Source organism: Lepus europaeus, chromosome 10, assembly GCF_033115175.1.
Source record: "Lepus europaeus isolate LE1 chromosome 10, mLepTim1.pri, whole genome shotgun sequence".
NCBI lineage: Eukaryota > Metazoa > Chordata > Mammalia > Lagomorpha > Leporidae > Lepus > Lepus europaeus.
The window spans coordinates 64,511,850-64,537,588 of NC_084836.1; the positions used below are offsets into that span (position 1 = coordinate 64,511,850).

Sequence of the window (25,739 nt, forward strand, 5' to 3'; positions counted from 1 at the left end):
AGGTAAAGCTTCGGAGTCCAAAGTTAAGGATACGGGAGAAGTGAAATTACTCCCTTCCTGGACAACATTAGGTCTTTGCGGTAGATGCCCAGTACCCTAGGGTCAGAATGCTGTGAAGACATGTGGTATGGTTTGCGTAAGCCGCAAAACTACAAGTCCCAGCGCATCTGCTGACACCAGCAGCAGCAGCAAAGGTCAGCTGGCGCTGCAGTGCGTTCTGGGAGATGTAGTTTCGAGGCGAGGTCGTCTGGCAGGCTAGCAGCAGCCCGGTGTTCTGAAGGTCCTAGCCCACCTAGAGCGATGCATCGCTCGCGCCTCACCGCTCCGGTGTAACACGCCGGGCTCCGTCCGCGCCCAGCGCCGCTCCTGTTCTGCTACCCGCCGGCAGCCGGTCACGTGGAGCCCTTGGCCACGCAAGTCTGGGTCCTTCTGCAAGCGACCGGGGTCCTCGCCACCTCAGTGCCGCTCCCACGTTGCCTGTTCGCGCGAGAGTTTGCAGGGGCGGGTTTAGGGTCGCTGTGTGGTGGGGGCTCGCCCGGCCACACAACCCGAGCCCCGCTTAGGCGCCCAGTTAGGGTGCAGGGAGCTGGGTCAGGCGGCTGCCTGGGCACCCCGTTTCTAGAAAGCACCGACGCGCTCTGGAGGAACACGGACAGCCCCGCTCCCCCCTTAGCCAGGTGCGAGGCTCGGGAGCCACCGAGGCCAAAGTGAGAGTCCGGCGATTTTGCAGCGCCTGGGCCACGGCGGCGGCCCTGGGAGCAGAGGTGGGACGCGTGCGGCGCTAAGGGCTGGGGACCGGCTGCAGCGAAAGCAATGGGGGAGCCCTCAGAAAGGGGGCTGGTCCACACGGGCAGTCCCTTGGAGGCTGGCGGTGGGCATGCGGGCATCTTCTGTGCAGGATCCAGTCAGGGCCTGGTTGTTGAGCGCTCTGGTCGCTGGCCGCCTGGCCTGACCGCAGGCCCCTCGCACGGTCGCCGGCCTCCGTCCCGTAGCTGCCACATAGCCCTGTGAACCCTTGGCCTCTAATGGTATCGTACCAACACTTAGGGGCTCACCTGCCCCTGAGCCCCAAGCCCTGCGCTCCGGAGGGGTCAGCCCTCGAGCGCCGGCACAGAGGAGCTTCTTTGTGTCCCAGCCATTTCCTGGAAAGCAGTCAGAATGGCAGGAGGCTTTTGAAGGCCTTGGGATGGAGAGGTGGAGTGTGGGGGGTGCAGGGGAAGTAGAGTCGGTTCCTTACTCTGTGTTGTTTTTTTTCCCACCCAAATCCAGGTGGAGCAACCCCATTACATTAAAGATGAAAGGCTGGGGTTGGCTGGCCCTGCTTCTTGGGGCCCTGCTGGGAACTGCCTGGGCTCGGAGGAGCCAGGATCTACACTGTGGAGGTAAAAAAAAAGCACACAAAACATAAGAAGGGGGAGGTAGCGGACTCTGGGCAGGGCATGAGACCCAAGGCCTGGGGGAAAATGAATGCGAATCCCTCTTACCCAGCTTGCAGGGCTCTGGTGGATGAACTCGAGTGGGAGATCGCCCAGGTGGACCCCAAGAAGACCATTCAGATGGGATCTTTCCGGATCAATCCAGACGGCAGCCAGTCGGTGGTGGAGGTAACTGTTAGTTCCCCCGGAGAGTTCACTCTGGCTTTGAATGGGAACGCAGCTCATTAAGACGGACTTTGGTTTTATAGAAATGAAGACTAACTCAGAGAGGTCCCTGAAAGATTGGGCTCTGTCTCATGAGGTTATTCCTTGTGTGCCTTCTTTCGGGCTCCAACCCCTAAATATTCTGTTTTTGTACAGAACTTGTCACTGGGAGCCCTGATCAGCCCTCTTCTTTATACATCTATAATTCGTGTCACTCCTGTTTCCTCCCTAGCACTGGGATACATACAGACTTTCATTCAAAAAGAATAAAAGGTCTTATGCTTGTAATTAGGAAATTGATTTCAGCTGAAAATGTAACACACACAAAGCTGTACATAGTGAGCAGTATGTAAACATTAAGGTTATGAAGCTTTTGGGTTTTTTTAGTACTTTTTTTTTTTTAAAGATTTATTTACTCTTTATTTGAAAGGCAGAGTTACAGAGAGACAGAGGGAGAGAGAGAGACAGAGAGAGAGGTGTCTTCTATCCGCTGGTTCACTCCCCAGTTGGTTGCAACAGCCAGAGCTGTGCCGATCCAAAGCCAGGAGCTTCCTCTGGGTCTCCCACGAAGGTGCAGGGGCCCAAGCACTTGAACCATCTTCCACTATTTTCCCAGGCCACAGCAGAGAGCTGGATCAGAAGTGGACCAGCCAGGATTTGAACCAGCTCCCATATGGGATGCCAGCCCTGCAGGCGGTGGCTTCACGTGCTATACCACACGGCCGGCCCCTGTGAAATTTTTTTTTGACAGGCAGAGTTAGAGAGGGAGAGAGAGAGAAAGATCTTCCTTCCATTGGTTCACCCTCCAAATGGCTGCTACTGCCGGTGCACTGCGCCGATCCGAAGCCAGGAACCAGGTGCTTCCGCCTAGTCTTCCATGCGAGTTCAGGACCCAAGCACTTGGGCCATCCTCCACTGCCTTCCCGGGCCACAGCAGAGAGCTGGACTGAAAGAGGAGCAACTGGGACAGAACCGGCACCCCAACCGGGACTAGAACCCAGGGTGCTGGCGCCACAGGCAGAGGATTAGCCTAGTGAGCTGCAGCACTGGCCGAATTGTTTTAATAGTTGTCATCCTCATATCCTGTTCTGCGTCTCTATTGCTATCCTACTGCAAACAAGTGTCGATTTCATTATAATGCCAAAAAAATAAAAATAAATTATCAAGGAGTGATAAGAGGTGCTGAAGGTTGGGTTGGTAACCATGGTCAAAGATTTAATCAGTCACACGCAGATAATGAAGACTCCATAAAAAACCAAAAAGGACAGGATTCAGAGAGCTTCTGGGTGGCTGAACACGTGGAGGCTTTTGGAGGGTGGTGCTCAGGGCATGGAAGCTCTGTGCCTCTCTTCATCTGAAGCCTTTGTAATATTCTTTATAATAAGTTGGTAAACATGAGTATTGATCACCTACAGTCATAAGAACGAATTCAAAGGAAAAGAACACCATTGATCAGAGTTGATAATTTGGAGTTAATGCTACATGTCTTATTTGTGCCATGCAGTAAGATAAAACCATATATTTTTGTACTTTGAAACTATACAAATAAAGCCATACTGTGTTAGTTAGGGAAGGATTTTTAGAATAAGTTGGTTGAGCCAGAGTTGGAAGGAAGAGTAAGGATATAAATTACTGACGCGCAGACATAGGAGACAGTGACCGAAGGCTGAGGACTTTTCCAGGTGCCTTACGCCCGCTCCGAGGCCCACCTCACAGAGCTGCTCGAGGAAGTATGTGACCGCATGAAGGAGTATGGGGAACAGATCGACCCGTCCACCCACCGCAAGAACTACGTGCGCGTGGTGGGCCGCAACGGAGAATCCAGCGAACTGGATCTGCAGGGCATCCGCATTGACTCGGATATCAGCGGCACCCTCAAGTTTGCGGTGAGCTCTGGCATGGGCGTAACTCGTTCTTGGAAATTGGGAGGGCTGTTGGACGGCTCAAGTAGAAAGTTGGGCTGAAGTCCTTGTCCTCCTCTCTGGAGGTAGAGGCAGGAGGCCTCTTCCTGCCGCCCTGTATCACTCGTCTCTCCTTTGGGTCGGCAGTGTGAGAGCATCGTGGAAGAATATGAGGATGAACTCATTGAATTCTTTTCCCGAGAGGCTGACAATGTTAAAGACAAACTTTGTAGTAAGCGAACAGGTAAGCTACTCCCCATTTATCTCCTGTTCTCACCGCCCTATGGAACCTAGCCACCTTCTCTTGGGAACCCTGATAATAGCCCAAGAGTTGGTTTCCATTTCCTTTGCCTCTTGGCTTAGGGACTAGGAGTGTTCCTCTCCATTCTCTGTCTGCTTTCAGATTTGAGATAGAAGCAGGGTGGGGGGCAGGGGCGGTGCAGAGGGGGATGTTTTGTCATTTCTAAGCATATGCTCTCGAGCATGGTGGTTGGTGTGTACGTCAGTTTGGCTTACCGTCTTTCCTTGTTAGTGGCGTGTGTCAGAATGAAAGTGGCGTTTCCCTTCCAATCGTTATGTACTGTTTGCAGATCTGTGTGACCATGCCCTGCATATATCTCACGATGAGCTATGAACCATTGGAGCAGCCCAGACTGACTTGATGGATCACCCCCAGGAGGGGAAGACGGTGGCATTGCCTTTTATATTATGTTTTTACCGAGATGAACTGAAAAAAAATATGAAACCAAAAGTGCAAATGTGTTGTCTTTGCATGCCCGGAGTCAGCCTTTCCATTAGGCCTGAACATAGGGGATTACAGATAGGGAAGGAAGAGCTTGAGGGCTGGTGCAGTGGAAAGAGAGCTCTGAACCCTTCACTCTTGCCTTCTGAGGTTACGCCCCACTCATGAACTAGATAAGCAGTTATTCACTGTCCGCCCGAAACGGTGTGCTTAGATTCTAATTATGGAGAAGAGAGGACCCTCTACGCCGGTGGTAGTACAGAATTCTAGAAATTCCTTGTACCCATGCCAACGAAGCACATAAAACAGAGCTTGGTCTTGGAGGAAATACTGCTCATGCATTCTTGTTCCCTCCCTGCCCTTGCAGATGGAGGGACCAGCAAGAGCAGAGACAGGAAGGGGAGAGTGGATGTGACCAGCTCAGCTGACAAGTAAGGGGAGAGGTGAGGGAAGCCGTGTTATTTCGTGAAAGGCCTTGCTTGTGAACGTAAGCTTTAAGATTTGATGCCAGCAGCAACAGAGCGCAGGTCTTTCTCATCTCCATCACAAGCCACTGTCAGTCTGGACTTTGTTAAGTTTAGAGATTCTGTACTAGGCCTCAGGGATTAGAATCTAAGGGTACCTTTCTTCCTGCAGGGGGTGGAGGGGAATTTCTTTAACACCCTGATTCTGAAGTGTAGCTGTCTCAGGGTTTAGAGTGAAACATTTCTGTCTCAGGAATGCCTTAAGGAGGGAACACTTGAACAAGGATTTTATTTCTTTTATTTATTTATTTTTATTTAAAGCATTTTAAAATCTAAAGGGACCTTGGAGGTCATCTGGCTCATGTCTGCCCATTTTACAGGCAGAGAAACAAGGCCGAAGGAGGCCATGGTTACTGACTTACTGTTCAGTGACAAAACTGGATCTGCGAGGATCTTGCTTTCCCGAGTGCCAGTCTGATCTGGTGCAGCCACAGAGTAGCTTCTGATTTAAATCGTTCTTAGCGCCCTGCGCTGGGCCTGGCCAACAGAATGGAAGTTCAACGGGGTGGGCATTTGGGGCAGTGATCGAGAGGCTGCTGGAGCCCGCGCCCCACATCCGTGTGCCTGGTCTCCCGTTCTGGCTGTGCTGCGCATTTCAGCTCCCTACTAGCGTGACCCTGGGAGGCAGCAGGAGATGGCTCAGGTACTTGGCCCCTGCCACCCACATGGGAGACTTAGATAAAGTTTTGGGCTCCTGGCTTTGGCGTGACCCAGCAACAGCTGTTGTAGGCATTTGGGGAGTGAACCAGCAGATGGGAGATCAGTCTCTGTCTATCTGCTTATCTGTCTCTGTCTCTGCCTTTCAAGTAAATTGGAAAAAAAAAATCTGTTAGGTATTCGACAAAGCTTCCTTGTAGCACCCATCGCTATGAAATGTTATTGCTAGTGAAAACAATGACTCTTATAACTCATCTATTTAATCAGACATTTTTGATACATAATAATGTGTACAGTTCTATAAAGTCTTTTTCCTTAACTGGGAAAGCTCTTGTTTTATTTATTGGCCTTCCTTCTTTTTTCCTTCAAGGTGTCTGCCTCTTTGTACCTCCTTCATTTAACAGTGTCATCTACAGGAATTCCTACTCCCTGCACGTTATCCTGCTGGTGAGAAAACCCTTCCTTGGGACCAAGGAGGTGTAGGAGGCGACCACGGCCTCTGAAAGCGTTAACACATGAGCCCAGAACAGGCCCCGTGGTGCTCGTTCATAGAACTCAGAGCCTGGTGTTGATTCCATCTTCTCTCATCAGCCCAAAGCAATGCTCTGTCCTGTCGAATCAGTTTCCCAAACCAGTTCTAAGGAAGCTTTTAAAAATTTTTGTTTATTTTCATTTATTCAAAAGGCAGAGAGACACAGAGAGAGATCATTCTTCCATCTTCTGGTTCGCACCTCCAAATGCCCACAACAGCTGAGACTGAGCCAGGCTAAATCCTGAAGCTCAGAACCCAATAATCTAGGTCTCTTACGTAGGTGCAGGGGTCCAAGTATTTGAGCCATCACCTGCTGCTTCCAGGGTACTCAAAGAAGCTGGAACTGGAAGCAAACCCAGGCATTCTGATATTGGATGTGGATGTTCCAAGTAGCATCTTAACCACTGCACCAAACACCTCCTCTTATAACTTTTTTCCTTCTGTGCTGCATATGAGTAATATTCACATTCTTCATACTCCAGAGAGTATACCTGGTTCTCCCGTTGCCTGCTTGATGTCTAAACATTCCTTTCTCTTCCAGAAAGCTAGGTCTGTCAGAAGTATTCAGGGTGATACGGCTGTAGAAGTATAAAAGCATTCTTATAGGAGACTTGAGACTTTTACCAAAAACAAAAATTATAAGTTTTAATAAATTTTCTATTAAGATTTGTTTGCTTGAAAGGCAATGACAGAAAAAGATTTTTCACCTGCTGGTTTATTCTCCAAATGGCCTCAAATCCAGGGCTGGGCTAGACTAAAACCAGGAGCCCAGAATTCCATCTGGGTACCCCACACAGAGGGGGGCAGAGGCCCAAGTAACTGGGCTGTCGTCCCAGGTGCATTAGCAGGGAGCAGCATTGGAAACAGCAGCCAGGACGTGAACAGCGCTCCAGGACGGGTTGCAGGTGTTAACCATTGGGGCCTTAAGCTGTTGTGCCGCAACCTTCCTGGCCCCAGTAATAAACTTAGTGATGAAACTCACTGCTTTGTCCAGGTACCATTAAGAACTCTCCAGCTGGAGGGTCTGCCACAGTGATACGTCCGACGTAGGAAAGGGCAGAAGTTACCTTGATCTGCTCCTCAGAAGGTTATAAGGATACATGCTACACATTTCTAAGTTCATACCACAATGAATTAGTCTTAACCTGTCTGGAGGCTTACTAAAACAACTTATTCCAGCCCAGCATTGGGTGTAGCATGTACTTTTTTTTTTTTTTCTTTTTTTGGGTGCGGGGGAGACAAGAGTGAGAGCCGTCACTTGCTGATTGCTAATCCCCAAATGTCTGCATGGCCAGGGCCAAAAACTGGAAGCTTGGGAACTCAGCCCAGGTCTCCTGTGTGGGTGGCAAAATCCCAACCTCTTGAACTACCACCACTGCCTCCTGGGGATCAGGAGCTGGAGCTGGGGCTAGAATGTAGGCACTCTGATATGGAATGTGCATCTTAACCAGTGTCTTAACCGGTAAGCTAAACACTAGCCCCAAGCATATACTATTAACCCTGCAAATTTGGTTGCACTGTAAAGATTTAGGTGCTGGGGCTGGCACTGTGGCACAGCGAGTTAAAGCCCTAGCCTGCTGCACCAGTATCCATTTGGCACCGCCTGCTCCTCTTTCAATCCTGCTCTCTCCTATGGTCTGCTAAAGCAGTAAAAGATGGCCTAAGTGCTTGGGCCCCTGCACCTATGTGGGGGACCCAGAAGAAGCTCCTGGCTTCGGATCAGCTCAGTTCCGGCCATCGCGGCCATTTGGGGAGTGAACCAACAGAAGGAAGACTTCTCTCTCTCTCTAACTCTTTTCAAATAAAATAAATCTTTTAAAAAAAGGATTTAGGCGCCGGCACACCGGGTTCTAGTCCCAGTCGGGGCACCGATCCTGTCCCGGTTGCCCCTCTTCCAGGCCAGCTCTCTGCTGTGGCCAGGGAGTGCAGTGGAGGATGGCCCAAGTGCTTGGGCCCTGCACCCCATGGGAGACCAGGAGAAGCACCTGGCTCCTGCCATCGGAACAGCGCGGTGCACTGGCCGCAGCGCGCCAACTGCGGCGGCCATTGGAGGGTGAACCAACGGCAAAAGGAAGCCCTTTCTCTCTGTCTCTCTCTCTCTCACTGTCCACTCTGCCTGTCCAAAAAAAAAAAAAAAAAAAAGGATTTAGATGCCATATAATTTATCAGTGAAATGTTTGAAGGGCAGCTATTATGGTGCAGCAGATTAAGCCACTGCTGCCTGGGATGCCCACATCCTGTATTGGAGTGCCTGGGCTCCACTTCTAATCCAGCTTCCTGCTAATGCACCTGGGAGGTAGATAAAGGCTCAGGGACTTAGGTTCTTGCCTCTCATGCCCATGTGGGAGACCTGGATGGCATTCCTGGCTCCTGGCTTTGCCCAGCCTCTGCTATTGCAGGCATTTGGGGAGTGAACCAGCAGATGGAAGATCTTTTTCATTCTATGCCTTTAGAATAAATAATTTTTTAAATGTTAGAACTTAAATACTTCCATAGTAATAAAGCTCCAGGTATAACTAGGAAAATTTATTTGAAAACACGATCCTTTGATAATAACTTTAAGAGGAATTTTCTACAGTTGAGAAGGAGTCACACAGGGACAAGAATCCTTAAAATATAGGATTGGGATGAGAAGCTGAATATGCAAATAACAGCAACACATGTTCTCATTTACAACTCTTTTTATTTATTTATTTTTTTAATTTTTTTTTTTTTTTGACAGGTAGAGTGGACAGTGAGAGAGAGACAGAGAGAAAGGTCTTCCTTTTTGCCGTTGGTTCACCCTCCAATGGCCGCCGCGGTAGCGCGCGCTGCGGCCGGCGCACCGCGCCGATCCGATGGCAGGAGCCAGGTGCTTCTCCTGGTCTCCCATGGGGTGCAGGGCCCAAGGACTTGGGCCATCCTCCACTGCACTCCCTGGCCACAGCAGAGAGCTGGCCTGGAAGAGGGGCAACCGGGACAGGATCGGTACCCCGACCGGGACTAGAACCTGGTGTGCCGGTGCCACAAGGCGGAGGATTAGCCTAGTGAGCCGCGGCGCCGGCCTTTTTATTTATTTTTTTGACAGAGTGGACAGTGAGAGACAGAGAGAAAGGTCTTCCTTTAGCCGTTGGTTCACCCTCCAATGGCCACCGCAGCCAGCGCGCTGCGGCCAGTGCACCGCGCTGATCCGAAGGCAGGAGCCAGGTGCTTCTCCTGGTCTCCCATGGGGTGCAGGGCCCAAGCACTTGGGCCATCCTCCACTGCGCTCCCAGGCCACAGCAAAGAGCTGGCCGGGACAGAATCCAGTGCCCCGACCGGGACTAGAACCCAGTGTGCTGGCGCCACAGGCGGAGGATTAGCCTATTGAGCCACAGTGCCAGGGCTGAAGCTGGGAGCTGAGAACTCCTTCTAGGCTTCCCACATGAATAGCAGTGACCCGAGGGCTGGAGCCGTCATTTGCTGCCTCCCAGAGTGTGCGTTAGCAGAGCAGCCAGGACACAGACCAGGCACTCCCATGTCGGGGGAGAGCATCCTAGGCAGTAATAACTGCTGCATCAAACACTGGCCCTTAAAGCAGTACTTCGAGAATTTGTTTGGAGACCACCTCCAAGTTTGCATGCCTGCCCTCTGATTCTAGTAAGCTGTAGCAGAAAAGCCTTGTGTCATTCTGTTCTGCCATTCAGGTCTGTTCCCCTGAAGAAGTCCACTTTACCCCTCTGGCCATTTTAGGTATTAAGTCTTTGTCTCTCCTACCTTTATGTATTTTCTGGAGGTCACCATTGATCATGTTTTTCAGGTATAGATAGGCAAAGTTTTTACAGGTAAGAGCAGGGTTCCTTTTCTTTTCTTTTTTTTTTTTTTTTTTTTGACAGGCAGAGTGGACAGTGAAAGAGAGACAGAGAGAAAGGTCTTCCTTTTGCCGTTGGTTTACCCTCCAATGGCCGCCGCGGTAGCGCGCTGCGGCCGGCGCACCGTGCTGTTCCGATGGCAGGAGCCAGATACTTATCCTGGTCTCCCATGGGGTGCAGGGCCCAAGCACTTGGGCCATCCTCCACTGCACTCCCTGGCCACAGCAGAGAGCTGGCCTGGAAGAGGGGCAACCGGGACAGGATCGGTGCCCCGACCGGGACTAGAACCTGGTGTGCCGGCGCCGCAAGGCGGAGGATTAGCCTAGTGAGCCGCGGCGCCGGCCCAGCGTTCCTTTTCTTTTAAAATATCATTAAATATAGCGACACATTGAGCTCATGTTCCCAGTTGACAGTGATTCAGTAACCTCCTTACTGAGTTACAGCTGATAATTCACATTCAATCATCATATAAACAACAAAGCTTAGTAGATAAGAGATAGGCTCTGCAGTGAGGCTGGCTTGGGTCTGAATTCTGGCTATGCCAATTATGAGCTGTGACCCTGGACGGGATACTTCATCCAAACCTTGGTTTCCCGTTTTAGAGACACTAACTACATATTTAATATTAATTAATATTACCTAAATTTCTTAGACGTTATTGGGAGTTAATACAAATACCATATTTGGCTAGCCTCTGGTAATAGTAACTACTCAAACTTTAGCTATTAAGCTTTTAAGTAAGTTGGGTTTATCCATGCAGTTTTGAAAGGATTTAAATTCAGGCTGTATTGTCCCACTTTGGCCACCAGAAGGCACCATTGTCCCTGTCCATTTTAAAGAGATCCTCCCAAGGTCAGGATGACCTCCATGCTCATCTTCTCTAATGCTCCTTTAGTTACCAGGCACTTTGTTGTATGAGGGTACTTCAGAAAGTTCATGGAAGAAATAAAATGCGTTTATTTGGGTGCAAAGAAAATTTTGAAATGCACGCATAGTTTTTTCATAATATGCATGTTCCACATATTACCAAAAAATGTTTTTGCACCAAAAGCAGCTCACATTTTTTATTCCATTTTTCCATGAACTTTAAAAAATACTGTCTAGTTGGACCTAGCACTCACTCACCTGCCTTATTCTTAACGTCTCCCTTAACTTTCTATGTGCCCAGGCCTCCACCGTGCTCAGAAAGAGACCCTCCGCCAGCTTCTGTGAGTTCCCGGTTAGCCCCTCTGATCCCTGGGCTTCCTCAGTGCCCTCACAGTAGTGGGCATCAGGACTGGACAACTTCAGAAAAGTCCATAAAGGCTTTGCGGGGCTTGTGTTCCGGGACCCTGTGTCAAGGGCTGAGAACACTGCAGTTCCTCACTGTTTCTGCAATCACAAAAGCTCCAAAGTAGGTCACCCCTCCGGTCACCCAGCTGGCCCTTCAGTAGCCTCATCCTGAGCATGCCACCTGTCTCCTGGGGCAGCAGAGTTCAGTCCTCTGGTCTGCCGGCTAGTCTCTGTGGATGATTAACCGGAGGGGAGGAACCAGGTCAGACTATTCTAGGGTTAGGAGGAAATCCCCTGTGAGATGCTAAATTGGGAGCCAATATTGATCACTGAAGCTTTGAAGTTGCCAGGGAGTTGGCTGCGGTCAGTGCTGCTCGGGGACTTTGTGTGGCTTCTCTTTGTGGACTACTTTCCTAAGACCTGTCTGATCCCCAGGCCTGGGGAGCTCTGGTTGACAGGTGTGACACCAACTATGAGGAAACTGGGGAAGGGAGAATAAGGCTTTCAGGTTTTTTTTTTTCTCTTTTTTTGAGGTCTGGGCTATGAAACTGTCTTTATAAATGAGGTCTATCTAAAGCTGGCTGAAATGGATCCTGAGACCGGTGACTCTGGTTGTTACTGCCATGTCTCGGAGAGTGAAAAAGGCTGTTCACAGGTGAGCAGCAGGTTCTAGTCCCGGTTGGGGCGCCAGATTCTGTCCCGGTTGCTCCTCTTCCAGTCCAGCTCTCTGCTGTGGTCCGGGAAGGCAGTGGAGGATGGCCCAAGTGCTTGGGCCCCTGCACCTGCATGGGAGACCAGGAGGAAGCACCTGGCTTCTGGCTTTGGATCTGCACAGCACACCAGCCGTGGCAGCCATTTCGGGGGTGAACCAACAGAAGGAAGACCTTTCTCTCTGTCTCTCTCTCACTAACTCTGCCTGTCAAAAAAAAAAAAAAAAACAAAAACACCAAAACAAAAAAGGCTGTTCACTTGTGGCTTGGGGTTTATAGATAAGGTGCCCTGCTCTTTGGGTCAGTTCCCCTCTGCCTTTGGGTCAGTGATAATGACAGACTCAGGGAGACAAAAGTCCAGTGGTCTTGTCTACCCAGAGGAGTTTGTGGTGTGGACGATCACTTTAGTGCCATGGGTCATTCAGTGGTCTCTGGGGAGCACGGGGTAAGAGAGGACAGAACACAGCCAAGTAGGAGAAATGCCCAGAGGCTCAGAGAGAGTGATAGGACAGGGAGGGGGCCAAATGCCTGATCTGGCATGAAGACTGAGTGTCCACTTCCTGATCTTGTGGCTAGATACAGGGCAGACTGGCCGTGTGGGGTTCTGTGACAGGGGTAGCCCTGAGACTGAAACCCAGCGTTCCAGGTGAAATGGTAGTGGTGCCAGAGGAAACTGACAAAAGGTTACCTCCGTTCTGTGTCTCCCGTGGAAGGAGAATGTCCGAGCAGACAAGGCAGAGAGAAAAGCAAGATTTATTGAAGTCAGAGACCTGGTGGAGTGGCCAGGAGTGGGGCTCCTGGAGAGGCGAAACCCAAAGAGGCTGGTGGTAGTGGGGTTTCTAAGCACAATGTCGGGGGAAAAACCACAATCATTAGTTACAAGGTGGGGACAACCCATCAGAAGACCTGATTTGTAATCTTATTTGCCCTGTCTGGCTTGCTCATGATAAAAAGCCAGGGGCAGAGTAGGGAATGGCAGTCAAGACAGGGTTCAAGCAGGAGCTATGGAGAAACTGCTTCCATCCGAGGTTTCACGTGCATGGCCATCTAGAAGTCTCGCTGTTTCAAGACTGGAGATAGGCCGGTGCCGTGGCTCAACAGGCTAATCCTCCGCCTTGTGGCGCCGGCACACCGGGTTCTAGTCCCGGTCGGGGCTCCGGATTCTGCCCCGGTTGCCCCTCTTCCAGGCCAGCTCTCTGCTGTGGCCAGGGAGTGCAGTGGAGGATGGCCCAAGTCCTTGGGCCCTGCACCCCATGGGAGACCAGGAGAAGCACCTGGCTCCTGCCATCGGATCAGCGCGGTGCGCTGGCCACAGCGCGCTAGCCGCGGCGGCCATTGGAGGGTGAACCAACGGCAAAGGAAGACCTTTCAGTCTGTCTCTCTCTCTCTCACTGTCCACTCTGCCTGTCTAAAAAAAAAAAAAAAAAAAAAAAAAAAAAAAAAAAAAGATGATTGGTGTAACATTTATATAAAAAAAAAAAAGACTGGAGATAGTGAATCTAACAAGCAGATTAAAATACAGAGTCTAAACAGAGGGCAGGGTCATTACTAGAGGACTTAACAAAGTTTTCCCATTGAAAGAAAAATAGAAACTGAGAGGAGGGGCTTGATGATAATCAGGTGGGCGTTAAGGCCTGGCCAGGTACATACGGGGTCCAGACCTGTGTGTCTCTTCACGTTGGGTACTGGACTAAACATCATACGGGAGGTGTGAACCTCCTTAGGGAAGGCACCCTGTTGACTTCCATTACCTAGCTGGCTGGGGAAGAGAGCTGGCATCTCTAAAAGGAGATTTACAGTTCTGCCCGCAGTGTACTGACCCTAGGCCATCCCAACAACAGCAGTGTTTACTTTGGAAGCTGGGCAGAGTGAAGGGCTTTTCAGCTTAGAGCCAGCAAGCTCTGACCTGGGAATTTTTCGATTGCAGGGCAGTTCTGTTTCCAGTGACCCAGCTCTTGGCTGGCAGAGCCAACCAGGCTCTTCAGAGGCTGACGACCTCCTGGCTTTCCACATCAAAAACCAATGCCGTCTGGGGTGGACTGGCCTGTTGGGGCTCCTTGATGGCAGATCACTGGGTAAAAGCTGTTATTGGGGCCGGCGTTGTGGCATAGCCAGTTAAGCCGCTGCCTGCAATACCAGCATCCCATGTGGGTGCCAGTTCAAATCCTGGCTACTCCACTTCTAATCCAGCTCCCTGCTAATGTGCCTGGGAAAGCACTGGAAGATGGCCCAAGTACTTGGGCCTCTGCACCCATGTGAGACCCAGAAGAAGCTCCTGGCTTCAGATCAGCCCAGCTCTGGCCATTGTGGCAATTTGGGGAGTGAACTAACATATGGAAGACTCCCCACCCCAACTTTGCCTTTCAAATAAATAAATTTTTTTGGGAAAAAAAAAAAAAAGCTATTACTAATTGTCCTGCCACCTGTCCTTATGTTGCTCCTACTGCCTAGCTTGCTTCTTTTCCTCCTGGTTTCTGGTAGACTTCGGAGGAGCTTTTAATGTCAGCCAACAGGGTGTTCAGTCCCCTCCCTAATCTCTGGTGGCCTGAGCTAGAAATCTATAGTCACAGGCATGTTCTGACAGTGTTCTCCCTGTGAGATAAGATGATGCCCCTGAGGAGAGCTACGTCCTCACTTTAGGATCACACTTGATGGCCACCTTATGCAAACGGTCTATAAATTTTGAAGTTAAAGACTTCAAATTAAAACTTTTTATTTGTAAAGGGAGGTTTTGGGGCCGGCGCTGTGGCACAGCAGGTTAACGCCCTGGCCTGAAGCACTGGCATCCCATATGGGCGCTGGTTCTGGTCCCTGCTCTTCTTCCAGTCCAGCTCTCTGCTATGGTCTGGGAAAGCAGTAGAAGATGGCCCAAGTCCTTGGGCTCCTGCACCTACGTGGGAGACCCAGAGGAAGCTCTTGGCTCCTGGCTTCGGATTGGCGCAGCTCCGGCCGTTGCAGCCGGAGTGAACCAGCAGGTGGAAGACTCTCTGTCTCTACCTCTCTCTGTAACTCTGTCTTTCAAATAGAATAAAATAAATCTTTAAAAAGAAAAAGAAAAGGGAGGTTTTGCTTGTTTACTGTGCCCACGGGAAAGCAAATCTAGCTGTGAAATCATAACTTAAGCTCTTGTTTAGATGATGCTATTTGGTTTTCTATATGTGGCCAGGCTATTAATACAGAAAAACGTTAGCCATCCCCTTTATAAGGACTAAATATCAAACTGTACATCCTGGAGAGTCCTTTAGAATAGTCAGTTTCCCATGTTGAAGAGAATAGAGGAGAAATGAGGAGACAAATCAGGCTTCATAGATTGCTTGCTCTTAGTAGCTTAATATCAAGTGAAAACTTAGCAAGCAATTTTAATTGTTAAATAACAACTTAGGAAAACATTTGCCTTCTATAAATTTCAAGATAAGAGTACATGTATTTGGAAACATTGCTTAAATATCTAACACAAGTGTAACTTGTTTGACCAGCAAACCTAAGCACAGACATGTCAATGAAACATTTTTAGTTTCTTCTTCTTTTTTTTTTAAGATGTATTTATTTACTTGAAAGACAGAGTTACAGAAAGGCAGAGAGAGGTCTTCCATCTGCTGGTTCACTCCCCAAATGGCCACAATGGCCGGAGCTGGGCTGATCCCAAGCCAGGAGCCAGGAGCTTCTTCCAGGTCTGCCATGTGGGTACAGGGGCCCAAGGACTTGGGCCATCTTCTACTGCTTTCCCAGGCCATAGCAGAGAGCTGGATCAGAAGTGGAGCAACTGAGTCTCGAACTGGCACCCATATGGGATGCTGGCACTGCCGGTGGTGGTTTTACCTGCTATGCCACAGCGCTGGCCCCCTTTAGTTTCTTTCTACCAACAACTTTTTTTAAGATTTATTTAATTGAAAGGCAAAGTTATAGATAGGCAGAGGCAGAGAGAAAGAGAAGTCTTCATCCGCTGGCTCACTCCACAGATGGCCACAATGGCTAGAGCTGTGCTGATAGGAAGCCAGGAGCCAGGAGTTTCTTCCAGGTTTCCCACGTGGGTGCAGAGGCCCAAGGACTTGGGCCATCTTTTACTGCTTTCCCAGGCCACAGCACCTAGCTGGATTAGAAGTGGTGCAGCTGGGACTCGAACCGGTGCCCATATGGGATGCCAGCACTGCAGATGGCAGCTTTACCTGCCACACCACAGCACCAGCCCCTATGTACATACTTTTAATACATAACATTACAGGATAGAACAATAAAGCAGTTTCAATAATAGCTTCTTAAAATCTTTAATTGTTTTTTTAAAAATTACCATCAATAAATTAGAATTATTTCCTGCTCTTAGTAACCTAAATGAACCATACTTTTTCTCATTTGGACTCTGTAGTCCATTCTTGGCTTTATCTGCTTACAGAACTATCTCAAATTACTGAATACAACAGAGGTCAGGGATAAAAAAAATCCTGTGGAACCTAAAAGAGAACACATCTAAACCCAGAGCCGCCAACAATGTTCTAACTTTCATGAGCAGGAAATCTGATTTTTAGTGTCTGGAGAATACAAAACAGTGGACTTTAAAAAGACTTTCAATAGCTATGGTTAAAATTATAAACTCATTAACCAACACTTGCTTACTCCACACGGTAGTTTAGAAAGCACCTGTAAGATTTTATAAAGCATTTATCCCCTTTAGGACTCAAGGCCTTTTTCATTAAGATAAGCATCATGTCTGATAACACAACAAAATATTAGACTTTTGTAACATTTGGACATTTATATCAGTAGCATTTTATGTTATCATAACTTAAAATTTAGCAACACTTCACATGGTGACATTTAATATATTTTTCTTTTTATAAAATAAAATGTATATATTTTTATATATTTACTTTAATATATTCCAAATAGCCTTAATAGTTGGTGTCTTCTACAATATGAGAGAGATATCCTTTGATATTTCCAGGGGCCCAACTGAAATATCAAAGTCCAAAGAATTTGGAACTTTGATTGTTTGAATGCCTGTCAAAGATGCCAAGAAGGTTTAAAATATCTGTTAGAAACAGGATCCCTTAACATGATGACATAATATAGACCAGATTTGATCACTGTTATAAGGTGATCACTCAAATGCTGTAGAATAAGTATATATTTAAGGGGCCAGCACCATGGCTCACTTGGTTGATCCTCCATCTGCAGCGCCAGCATCCCATATGGGCTCCAGGTTCTAGTCCCGGTTGCTCCTCTTCCAGTCCAGCTCTCTGCTTGGCCCGGGAGGGCAGTGGAGGATGGCCCAGGTGCTTGGGCTCCTGCACCCGCAAGGGAGACCTAGAAGAGGCACCTGGCTCCTGGCTTCGGATCGGCGCAGTGCTGGCCGTAGTGGCCATTTGGGGAGTGGACCAACGGAGGGAGGACCTTTCTCTCTGTCTCTCTCTCTCACTGTCTGTAACTCACCTGTCAAATAAAAAAAAATAAGAATAAGTGTATATTTAAACAATGTAACTCTTAAAACTCAGCTGTTTTTAAACAATCAGAACTTAAACAGGGACATTAAGAGAACAAAGATTACTTCAACAGAACACAAAATCTGTCTCTTTGGTCATCCCAAAAATTGGAAGGAAATAAAACCTTAAATATAAGAGTGAGCACATGGAATCATATCTCATAACTTGGAACAATTTTAATAGAGTCAGAAGTAGGAAAGAGAAAAAAGCTTACTGGAGCTGGCTAGAAAACTGAGTCATCTAGTAAAAACTATTAAAAGGAGATGCTCAGCTTTCAAAATCTGAGATTTAAAACTGTTCAAATATTCCTGTTGATTTCCTTTTTGAAATATCCCTTTAGCTGGCGCCGTGGCTCAACAGGCTAATCCTCCGGCTAGCGGGGCTGGTACACCGGGTTCTAGTCCCGGTTGGGGCACCGGATTCTGTCCCGGTTGCCCCTCTTCCAGGCCAGCTCTCTGCTGTGGCCAGGGAGTGCAGTGGAGGATGGCCCAAGTCCTTGGGCCCTGCACCTCATGGGAGACCAGGAGAAGCACCTGGCTCCTGCCATCGGATCAGCGCGGTGCGCCGTCTGCGGCTGCCATTGGAAGGTGAACTAGCGGCAAAAGGAAGACCTTTTTTCTCTGTCTCTCTCTCTCACTGTCCACTCTGCCTGTCAAAAAAAAAAAAAAAAAAGAGAGAGAGAGAGAAATATCCCTTTAAAAATCTCTAGATTAAGACAACATTTTCTTTTTTTTTTTTCTAAGATTTATTTATTTATTTGAAAGGCAGAGTTAGAGAGAGGCAGAGGCAGAGGCACAGAGAGAGAGGCGCACTGGCCCCAGACAACATTTTCTAAATAAGATAACACTTCAGATTTCAGCCTTAATTACATTTAAGCAGTGTTGAACTACTTTTCATAGGCAGTTTATGAAAACGTATTTGTTAACAAAGCCAAATAGTTTTTCCATAGAGTATAAGTGCTAAGAGTACCAACATTTACACTTAGACACATTTATTTCACTTACTTTTGCCCAATTTATGTTTAGCAATTACACCTAGATGACTTAAGATGCTGATATTATATCATACTTTATCTGAATTAAGGTCAAAATTACATTTATATTTCTACTCCTGTTTGTAAAACTCTAGCTGGAAATCAGTGACATAAGCCAGAGGTTGCAAAACACACCTTAGGGCCTATAATAAGCGGTGATTACCCATTTCTATCTCATCCACATCTGTTAAACCAAGTCACAAAGCAAGTTTGGCAAGTTACAAGGCAATTTTTTTAAGGCAGTGATCTTAGATTCAAAAGAAATTCCTTTAAACCCAATGTCTAGGTACAGTTGAACCAAATTCTCGTGCATGAGATTGTTATTTACCAAAGACATCTCTAGATTTTAGTTGAATTTGAATTTAGTTTTCTTTTTACCCAAAAACCCCACTTTAGGCCAATAGTGCCAAGTCAACAGTGAACTACTTGGGACTGGCTTGGAAACAAACATGAGTTCAGGCATTTGCAAGACAGTCCCAGGGGTCAGCACTGTGGCATAATGGGTAAGGCCACCACCTCCTGCGGTGCTGGCATCCCATGTGGGTGGCAGTTCATATCCCGGCTGCCCCACCTCTGATCCAGCTCTCTGCTATGGCTTGGGAAAGCAGTAGATGATGGCCCAAGTGCTTGGGCCCCTGCAGCCATGTGGGAGACCTGGAAGAAGTTCCTGACTCCTGGCTTCAGATCAGCCCAGCTCAGGCTGTTGCAGCCTTTTGGGGAGTGAACCAGTGGATGGAAGACCTCTCTCTCTCTCTCTCTCTCTCTCTCTCTCTCTCTGCCTCTCTGTAACTAGGTCTCTCAAATAAATAAACCTTAAAAAAAAAAAAAAAGCTCTCCTCCACCTATTAACCTGTCCGACTCCTCACACCACTCACACCAGGACTGGAGGCTCTGACATGCCCCGGAAGCCTTCATATTACAGGAACGTTTGTAAGACTTTGATTTCCTGGCCTTAGACATAAGTGACAGTTGACAAAGGGCACTAAAAATTTAGGCTCTTCTCCACACAGGTGTGTTGGTATCTGGAATAATGTAGCCTCCTCTGCGGACCTAAAAATGTTCTCCACCAAGCAGCTAACTGTGCCATCATAGCCTGTTTTCCACATGATGTCATCTCCATGGTCATGAAGTCTTTAACCAGACATTATTCAAGGCAAAGAGCAGGAGGAACGAGCAAATATCAGTTGTCACGATGACATATTTAAGGAGTTGGCTCTCAGGACCTTCACAGCCTGAGTCCTGGAGCTTTTTCTTTAGTATTACATTACAATCAACCTCAAATGTGTTAAGGGCAAAGGGAAACCCAAAGGAAGTTAACTGAGTTCTCAGGCACACGCTTAGCCACCTACTCTCCCTCCCCCATCCTCGGCAGCCACACTTAATTAGCCTAACGTGGACGACCCAATCCTCTTCGCCCCAACTACTGTCAGCGGCTCAGGTCCCGCCCCTCCTCCGCACTGAACCAATGGTGGAGCCCCAGGCGAGTCCCCTGAGAGGGGCGGGATCAAGTTCCGGGCAGTGGGCGGGTCCTCGCTGAGGACCCCGGGCTGGGCGCCGCCGCCGGTTCGTCTACCCTTTCCCTCAGCCGCCTCCTTTCAACCTTGTCCACCGTCGGCGCGGCCTCTGGTGCAGCAGCTGCGGCTCCCGTACCTGCCGCAGCGCGCTCCCCATCTTCCCTCCCCACCAGATCCCGGAGTTCACCCGCCATGGCTTTACTCACTGCGGCCGCCCGGCTCTTGGGAGCCAAGGTGAGCAAGCAGGGAGGGAGCACGGCGTCCCAGGGTGGGGCTGAGGCGACCGCAGGCCCTCGGGCGCCGGGGTCTCCCGCCCACACCCTTGCGCACCCCTGCGCGCCTTAAAGGGACCTTGGCCTTGGCTGGCCGCCGGTCCTGCGTAGAGCTGCCAGGGCCATGTGCTGCGCTGCCCTTCGGGCTCCCGGGGGTGAGGTGAACGCCGTGCGCCCCGGCCTGCAGTATAGGGCGAGTGAGGAGGCCCGACCCGGCTGTCAACCTCGCGTGGCTGAGGGGGAGAGGGAGCCGCCACTGGAGAAGAGGTGTGCTTCCACTGGAGCTAGGGGAAGAATCTTTTCGGAGGAGGAGGTCGGTGTGAGCAGATTCGGCCCCTCGGCCCCGGGGCCGGAGCAGGACCGATGGCCGATTTTGGCTTCTGGTTCGTAGGGAGGGCTACCCGTTTCTGTTTCTTCAGCACAATCACTTAAGCCTTCAGTGACCACGCCGTGGCCGTGCCGTGTCGGCCAGAGGAGTGGGACCCTCAGGTCCTCTTTGTCCTTGGGACTCTGGAACTTACTCTTAATATATAGGAGGAGCCTGGGCAGGGTGGAGCACTCCTATAAAACCTGCTTGATTTCTCACATGATAGGAGAAAGAACCAGAAAGGTTGTTGCACGGAACAGCAAGCCAGTTAACGAAGATACTCGAAGGGCTGCGAATGCCAAGGTCACATGACCAACCCTACTACTTGCCCGCCCAGGTTTTGCAGTTGAACTTCATGCAGCCTGCTGTACCCAGGAGAACTTTCTCTTTCTTTAGGGATCTTTACTTAACATTTGTTGCCTTTTGGGTCACAGAAATAAGAACTATTCCGGATAATGGTGCTGCAAGTTAAAATTGCCAGCATTTTTTGGCTCCGGGTAACAGGCTCTTTAAACGGAAACTGCTGTGCTGAGGAGTCTTGGCCCTCTGATCGAACCGGGACCTTCCCACAGGTGACCTTGACTTGGGCAAAGAGTTTGCACTTTCAGCTGCGGGCGTTTTAAAGCCCTGGGCACCTGGAGGGAAGGGCGAGCCGTAGAATGGTTTTGGTTTGCTGTGTGTTCTCTTACAGAGCTGGCAGAGGTAAAGTGAAACTCCTAGGATTTACCTTAGGGTTCTTCCAGGCACGCAGTGGCAAGGTAGAGTCTGATCATTCGAGAGATACTTGTTTCGCTTGGCTGTTGCTTCTCCTGCTGCCAAGGAACAGTGTAAGAAAACCTCTTGGGAAGTGAAGCAAGTTCTAGATAGCATTTGGGCAGAATAGGGGACGCTAAAATTAGCTCATTCCAGAGCTCTTAACCTACACCAGAGTGTCTAAACACTACAGTGGATTTGAATTTGAGAAAGGCGTTGGATTTACTTTTTGAATGTATTTTCTCTTTTAAGCCTCTTGGGAAGCTCAGAGAGCTTTTGAGATGACAGAGCTACACAATTGTGGCTGTCATTGTTTACTTTATTGATGGACCTGAGGATCCCAGAAACCTATAAATTGGAAACTTTTTTTTTTTTGACAGGCAGAGTGGACAGTGAGAGAGAGAGAGACAGAGAAAGGTCTTCCTTTGCCGTTGGTTCACCCTCCAATGGCCGCCGCGGTAGCGCGCTGTGGCCGGCGCACCGCGCCGATCCGATGGCAGGAGCCAGGTGCTTCTCCTGGTCTCCCATGGGGTGCAGGGCCCAAGGACTTGGGCCATCCTCCACTGCACTCCCTGGCCACAGCAGAGAGCTGGCCTGGAAGAGGGGCAACCGGGACAGGATCGGTACCCCGACCGGGACTAGAACCTGGTGTGCCGGTGCCGCAAGGTGGAGGATTAGCCTAGTGAGCCGCGGCGCCGGCCTAAATTGGAAACTATTAGAAAGATTTTGACCCTTAAAATTAGCAAAGCCCTAGAAGCTTAGGAGTGGAAATTTCTTGAAAACTGAGTGATGTGGTCAGGATACTGAGAAGCCTTTCAGCTTGTCAGCATTGCTAGCACCTGCTTGAGCTTTCTAGATTAGCCTGCAGCTTAATTGGTAGCTGTAATTGGTAATAGATTTTACTTGTGAGTAGTCTCCTAATCTGGGAGAACTGATCACTACCACTTTGATTTTCAAGGTCGGCTATAGTTTCATTTTTAACCTTGCTAGGAGACAAAAGTGCTAGTCATTGTTCTATTTGTCCATCGTACCCGTTGTTGGGTAGTTCATATGAACACCTGAGTTGGAGAGATAGCTGAATCAGAGCCTTCAGATTATTTGTCTTGCTTATTCAAGTGATTTAATATTAAGGAGTCACCTTAGTATTAGCTATGGGTGCCTCAGCTTTATGACTTAAAAAAGGTCTTTTCACAGTCTGGGTTTCGATTTGGGCTGGGAACTGGAGAATAGGGCACCAGTTTGCTTCTCTGAACTCTTGAAGTCAACAATCCTGACTAAAGGGAGTCACTTTTGTACCCCCTGAGATTTGCTCCTCCACACTAGGATATTTGAAACTTTGAGGGAATCAACCCAAAAATGTTTTTAGGTTATGTCTAGACATTTTCAAGATAGTGAATACAAGTGGTTCCTTTTCAATGGACTTAATACCCTTGCAAAATTTTTTTTTTTTTGACAGGCAGAGTTAGAGAGAGGTCTTCCTTCTGTTGGTTCACCCCTCAAATGGCCACTACGGCTGGCACGCTGCGCCAATCCAAAGCCAGAAGCCAGGTGCTTCCTTCTGGTCTCCCATGCGGGTGCAGGGCCCAAGCACTTGGGCCATCCTCCACTGCCTTCCCGGGCCACAGTAGTGAGCTGGACTGGAAGAGGAGCAACCGGGACAGAATCTGGCGCCCCAATCGGGGCTAGAACCCAGGGTGCCGGCACAGCAGGCGGAGGATTAGCCAAGTGAGCCACTGCACCACTGCAAATTTTTAACAAGTATTTAAGTCCTAGTATTAAATTGGATTCAGCAAGACTGAGCAGGTTTTTTCCTATGAGATGTTCAATTAGACTCACAGCCCAGAATTTTAAAGACTAGGGCTCAGATCTCTGAGCCCTTACTTTATCAGCCTACGCAAAGTAATGTTGACTCCTTGATGATTACTAGAGGGGCCAGAGATTGGGGGGAGGGGGAAGAGCTTACTGTGTGCCAGTGATGCGATGATTCATTGCATTTGTTATTAGTGGATTTTAGATAGTAGCAGATAAGTGGATGCCTGGGCACAGGGTGGCAGTTAGGACAGTATGGTGGGCAGTGGAGAAGTAAACAGAATAAAAGGAGGGCTGACGTTCTTAGAATCCAAGCTGGGTAGCAGACAGGAAACTCGACTCGGTGTATCTCAGAAAAGTCACAGTAATTCCATCTGCTCTGTGTCAGTGCTTTCTCTCTAGAGTAGGATGTGAAATTTAAAACAGTAGTGAAGCAACTTTAGCAATAGCTCTTTGTTAGCGTCTTTCAATGTTTCTTTCACCTGTCCTTGTATTTCTTTGAGCATGCTGTCATTTTATTTTTAATTTATTTGAAAGGCAGAGTTAACGAGAGAGGGAGAAACACAAAGAGCTTCCATCTTCTGGTTCACTCCCCAAATGGCCGCAGTGGCTGAGGTTAGCCAGACCAAAGTCAGGAGCTTGGAACTCTGGCTCTCCCATAGGGGTGCAGGGGTCCAAGCACTTGGGCTATCTTCAGCTGCTTTCCCAGGTGCATTAGCAGGAGCTGGATCAGAAATGGAGCCACTGAGACTCCTCAGGTGGCTGCTTAACCCTGTGCTCCACAATGCCCACCCCATATGCTGCTATTTTACTTAAAGATTTATTTATTTGAGAGGGGGAGAGAGAGAAAGCTTCCATCTGCTGGTTCACTCCCCAGATGATTCCAACAGCCAGCGATGGGGCAGGCCGAGGACAGGTACTTCCAGGTTTCACACATTGGTGCAGGGGTTCAAACACTTGGGCCATCATCAACTGCTTTCCCAGGCCATTAGCAGGGAGGTGGATTGGAAGTGGAGTGACCGAAATTCACATCAGCACCCAAATGGGATGCCAGCATCGCAAGCTTAACCTGCTACCCCTCAACCCGGGCCCTGACATGCGGCCATTTTAAAAGTTCTGTATACTCAGTATTACTTGGGATTCTTGTTTATGTTGCATATTCCTGGGTCTTGCTTTCAGATTATGATTCAGTAGAGATGGGGTGGAATCTGGAAACTTGTATTTTTTCAAGCACTTCAGTTGACTGATAATGCTTAAACCACAATGTTAGGCCAGGAAAGCCACATGAAAACCCTTCTATAAATCAGCTTCAGGGCCAGCATTGTGGCATAGTAGGTGAAGCTGTTGCCTGCAATGCTGACCTCCATATGGGCGCTGGTTTAAGTCCTGTCTGTTCAACTTCTGATCAAGCTCCCTGCCAGTGTGCCTAGTGCTTGACCCCTGCACCCACATAGGAGACCCAGATGGTGTTTCAGGCTCCTGACTTTGGCCTGGGCCAGCCTTGCTGTTACAGCCCTTTGGGGAGTAAACCAGCAGATGGAAGATCGATCTCTCTGTATTTCTCTTTCTCTCTCTCTCTCTCTCTCTCTCTCTCTCTCTCTCTCTGTAACTCTGCCTTTCAAATAAAATCTTTTTTTAAAACATCAGCTTCAAAAGTAACTGTCTCAGGGGCTGGCCTTTGGCACCACTTTGCTGCTGGCAACCCATAGTGGAGCTCCAGTTTGAGTCCCGACTACTCTGCTTCCTATCCAGATTCCTACTAATGCCCCCGCCACCCATATGGGAGATCAGTGTGAAGTTCCTATCTTCAGCCTCATCCAGACCTACTGTTGTGACCATTTGGGGAGTGAACCTGCAGATGGACGTTTTCTGTCATTCTGCCTTTCAAATAAATTTTTTTTTGACAGAGTTAGACAGTGAGAGAGAGAGAGGTCTGTCCTTTTCTGTCGGTTCACCCCCCAAAAGGCCACTATGGCCGGTGCGCTGCGCCGATCTGAAGCCAGGAGCCAGGTGCTTCCTTCTGGTCTCCCATGCGGGTGCAGGGCCCAAGCACTTGGGCCATCCTCCACTGCACTCCCTGGCCACAGCAGAGAGCTGGACTGGAAGAGGAGTCAAATAAATCTTAAGAAAAAAAAAAAAAGTAACTGCTTGCGTGGGCATTTGGCCAAATTGTTAAAATACCATGTCTCATATCTGTTTACTGTTCAGCTCTAGCTCCTGACTCCCAGTTTCCTGCTAAAGCAGACAGACACTGGTGGGCATTGGCTCTGGCCCTGGCCCTTGCCCAACCTTGGCCTTCCAAGGTATTTGAGGAATGAACCAGCGGATGGGAGCTTTGTCTCTCAGTTTGTTTTTTTAAGGTTAACTGCCCTAGCTGGCGCCATGGCTCACTAGGCTAATCCTCTGCCTGTGGCGCCAGCACCCCGGGTTCTAGTCCCGGTTGGGGCGCCGGATTCTGTCCCGGTTGCTCCTCTTCCAGTAGCGGCCATTTGGGGAGTAAACCAACGGAAGGAAGACCTTTCTCTCTGTCTCTCTCTCACTGTCTAACTCTGCCTGTCAAAATAAAAAAAGTTAACTGCCCTAAGCAGTAATGTTTTAGTCAGGTTTCTCTAGAATTTTCTTCCTCGACACCCTCCCCCCCCCCCTTTTTTTTTTTTTTTCAAATATCTTGGGAAAAGTTTCATGTAAATCCTTGGAGCAGCAAGC

At 48.8% G+C, this 25,739-nt stretch overlaps 2 protein-coding genes across 3 annotated transcripts in view; both read left to right on the top strand.

Annotated features, from left to right (window-relative positions):
* The first annotated feature begins 457 nt into the window (after positions 1–457).
* On the top strand, positions 458–4,317 carry CNPY2 (canopy FGF signaling regulator 2). 2 transcript variants are annotated; one of them, XM_062203456.1, is made up of 6 exons: positions 458–677; positions 1,270–1,382; positions 1,489–1,604; positions 3,323–3,526; positions 3,689–3,785; positions 4,132–4,317. In XM_062203456.1, exons 2-6 carry the CDS (start codon positions 1,295–1,297, stop codon positions 4,173–4,175), a joined length of 549 nt encoding a protein of 182 aa, XP_062059440.1. In that variant the 5' UTR covers positions 458–677; positions 1,270–1,294; the 3' UTR covers positions 4,176–4,317. The 2 variants fall into 2 exon arrangements, with proteins under 2 accessions (XP_062059440.1, XP_062059439.1); XM_062203455.1 differs by having other exon boundaries at positions 459–764.
* A 15,551-nt stretch (positions 4,318–19,868) lies between these two features.
* The window catches only part of CS (citrate synthase), a 28,032-nt gene continuing 22,161 nt past the window's right edge, over positions 19,869–25,739 (top strand). Inside the window, exon 1 of the mRNA XM_062203453.1 lies at positions 19,869–20,066. Coding sequence (XP_062059437.1) covers positions 20,025–20,066 — 42 coding nt within the window. The 5' untranslated portion in view covers positions 19,869–20,024. The remainder of the gene's footprint in view (positions 20,067–25,739) is intronic.

Excerpts from the sequence above, each read along its gene's own strand:
- CNPY2 (XM_062203456.1), top strand. The coding sequence starts at position 1,295 with ATGAAAGGCTGGGGTTGGCTGGCCCTGCTTCTTGGGGCCCTGCTGGGA. Across the intron at positions 1,383-1,488 it reads CCAGGATCTACACTGTGGAG|CTTGCAGGGCTCTGGTGGAT; the intron begins GTAAAAAAAAAG and ends CCTCTTACCCAG. Across the intron at positions 3,786-4,131 it reads ACTTTGTAGTAAGCGAACAG|ATCTGTGTGACCATGCCCTG; the intron begins GTAAGCTACTCC and ends TACTGTTTGCAG.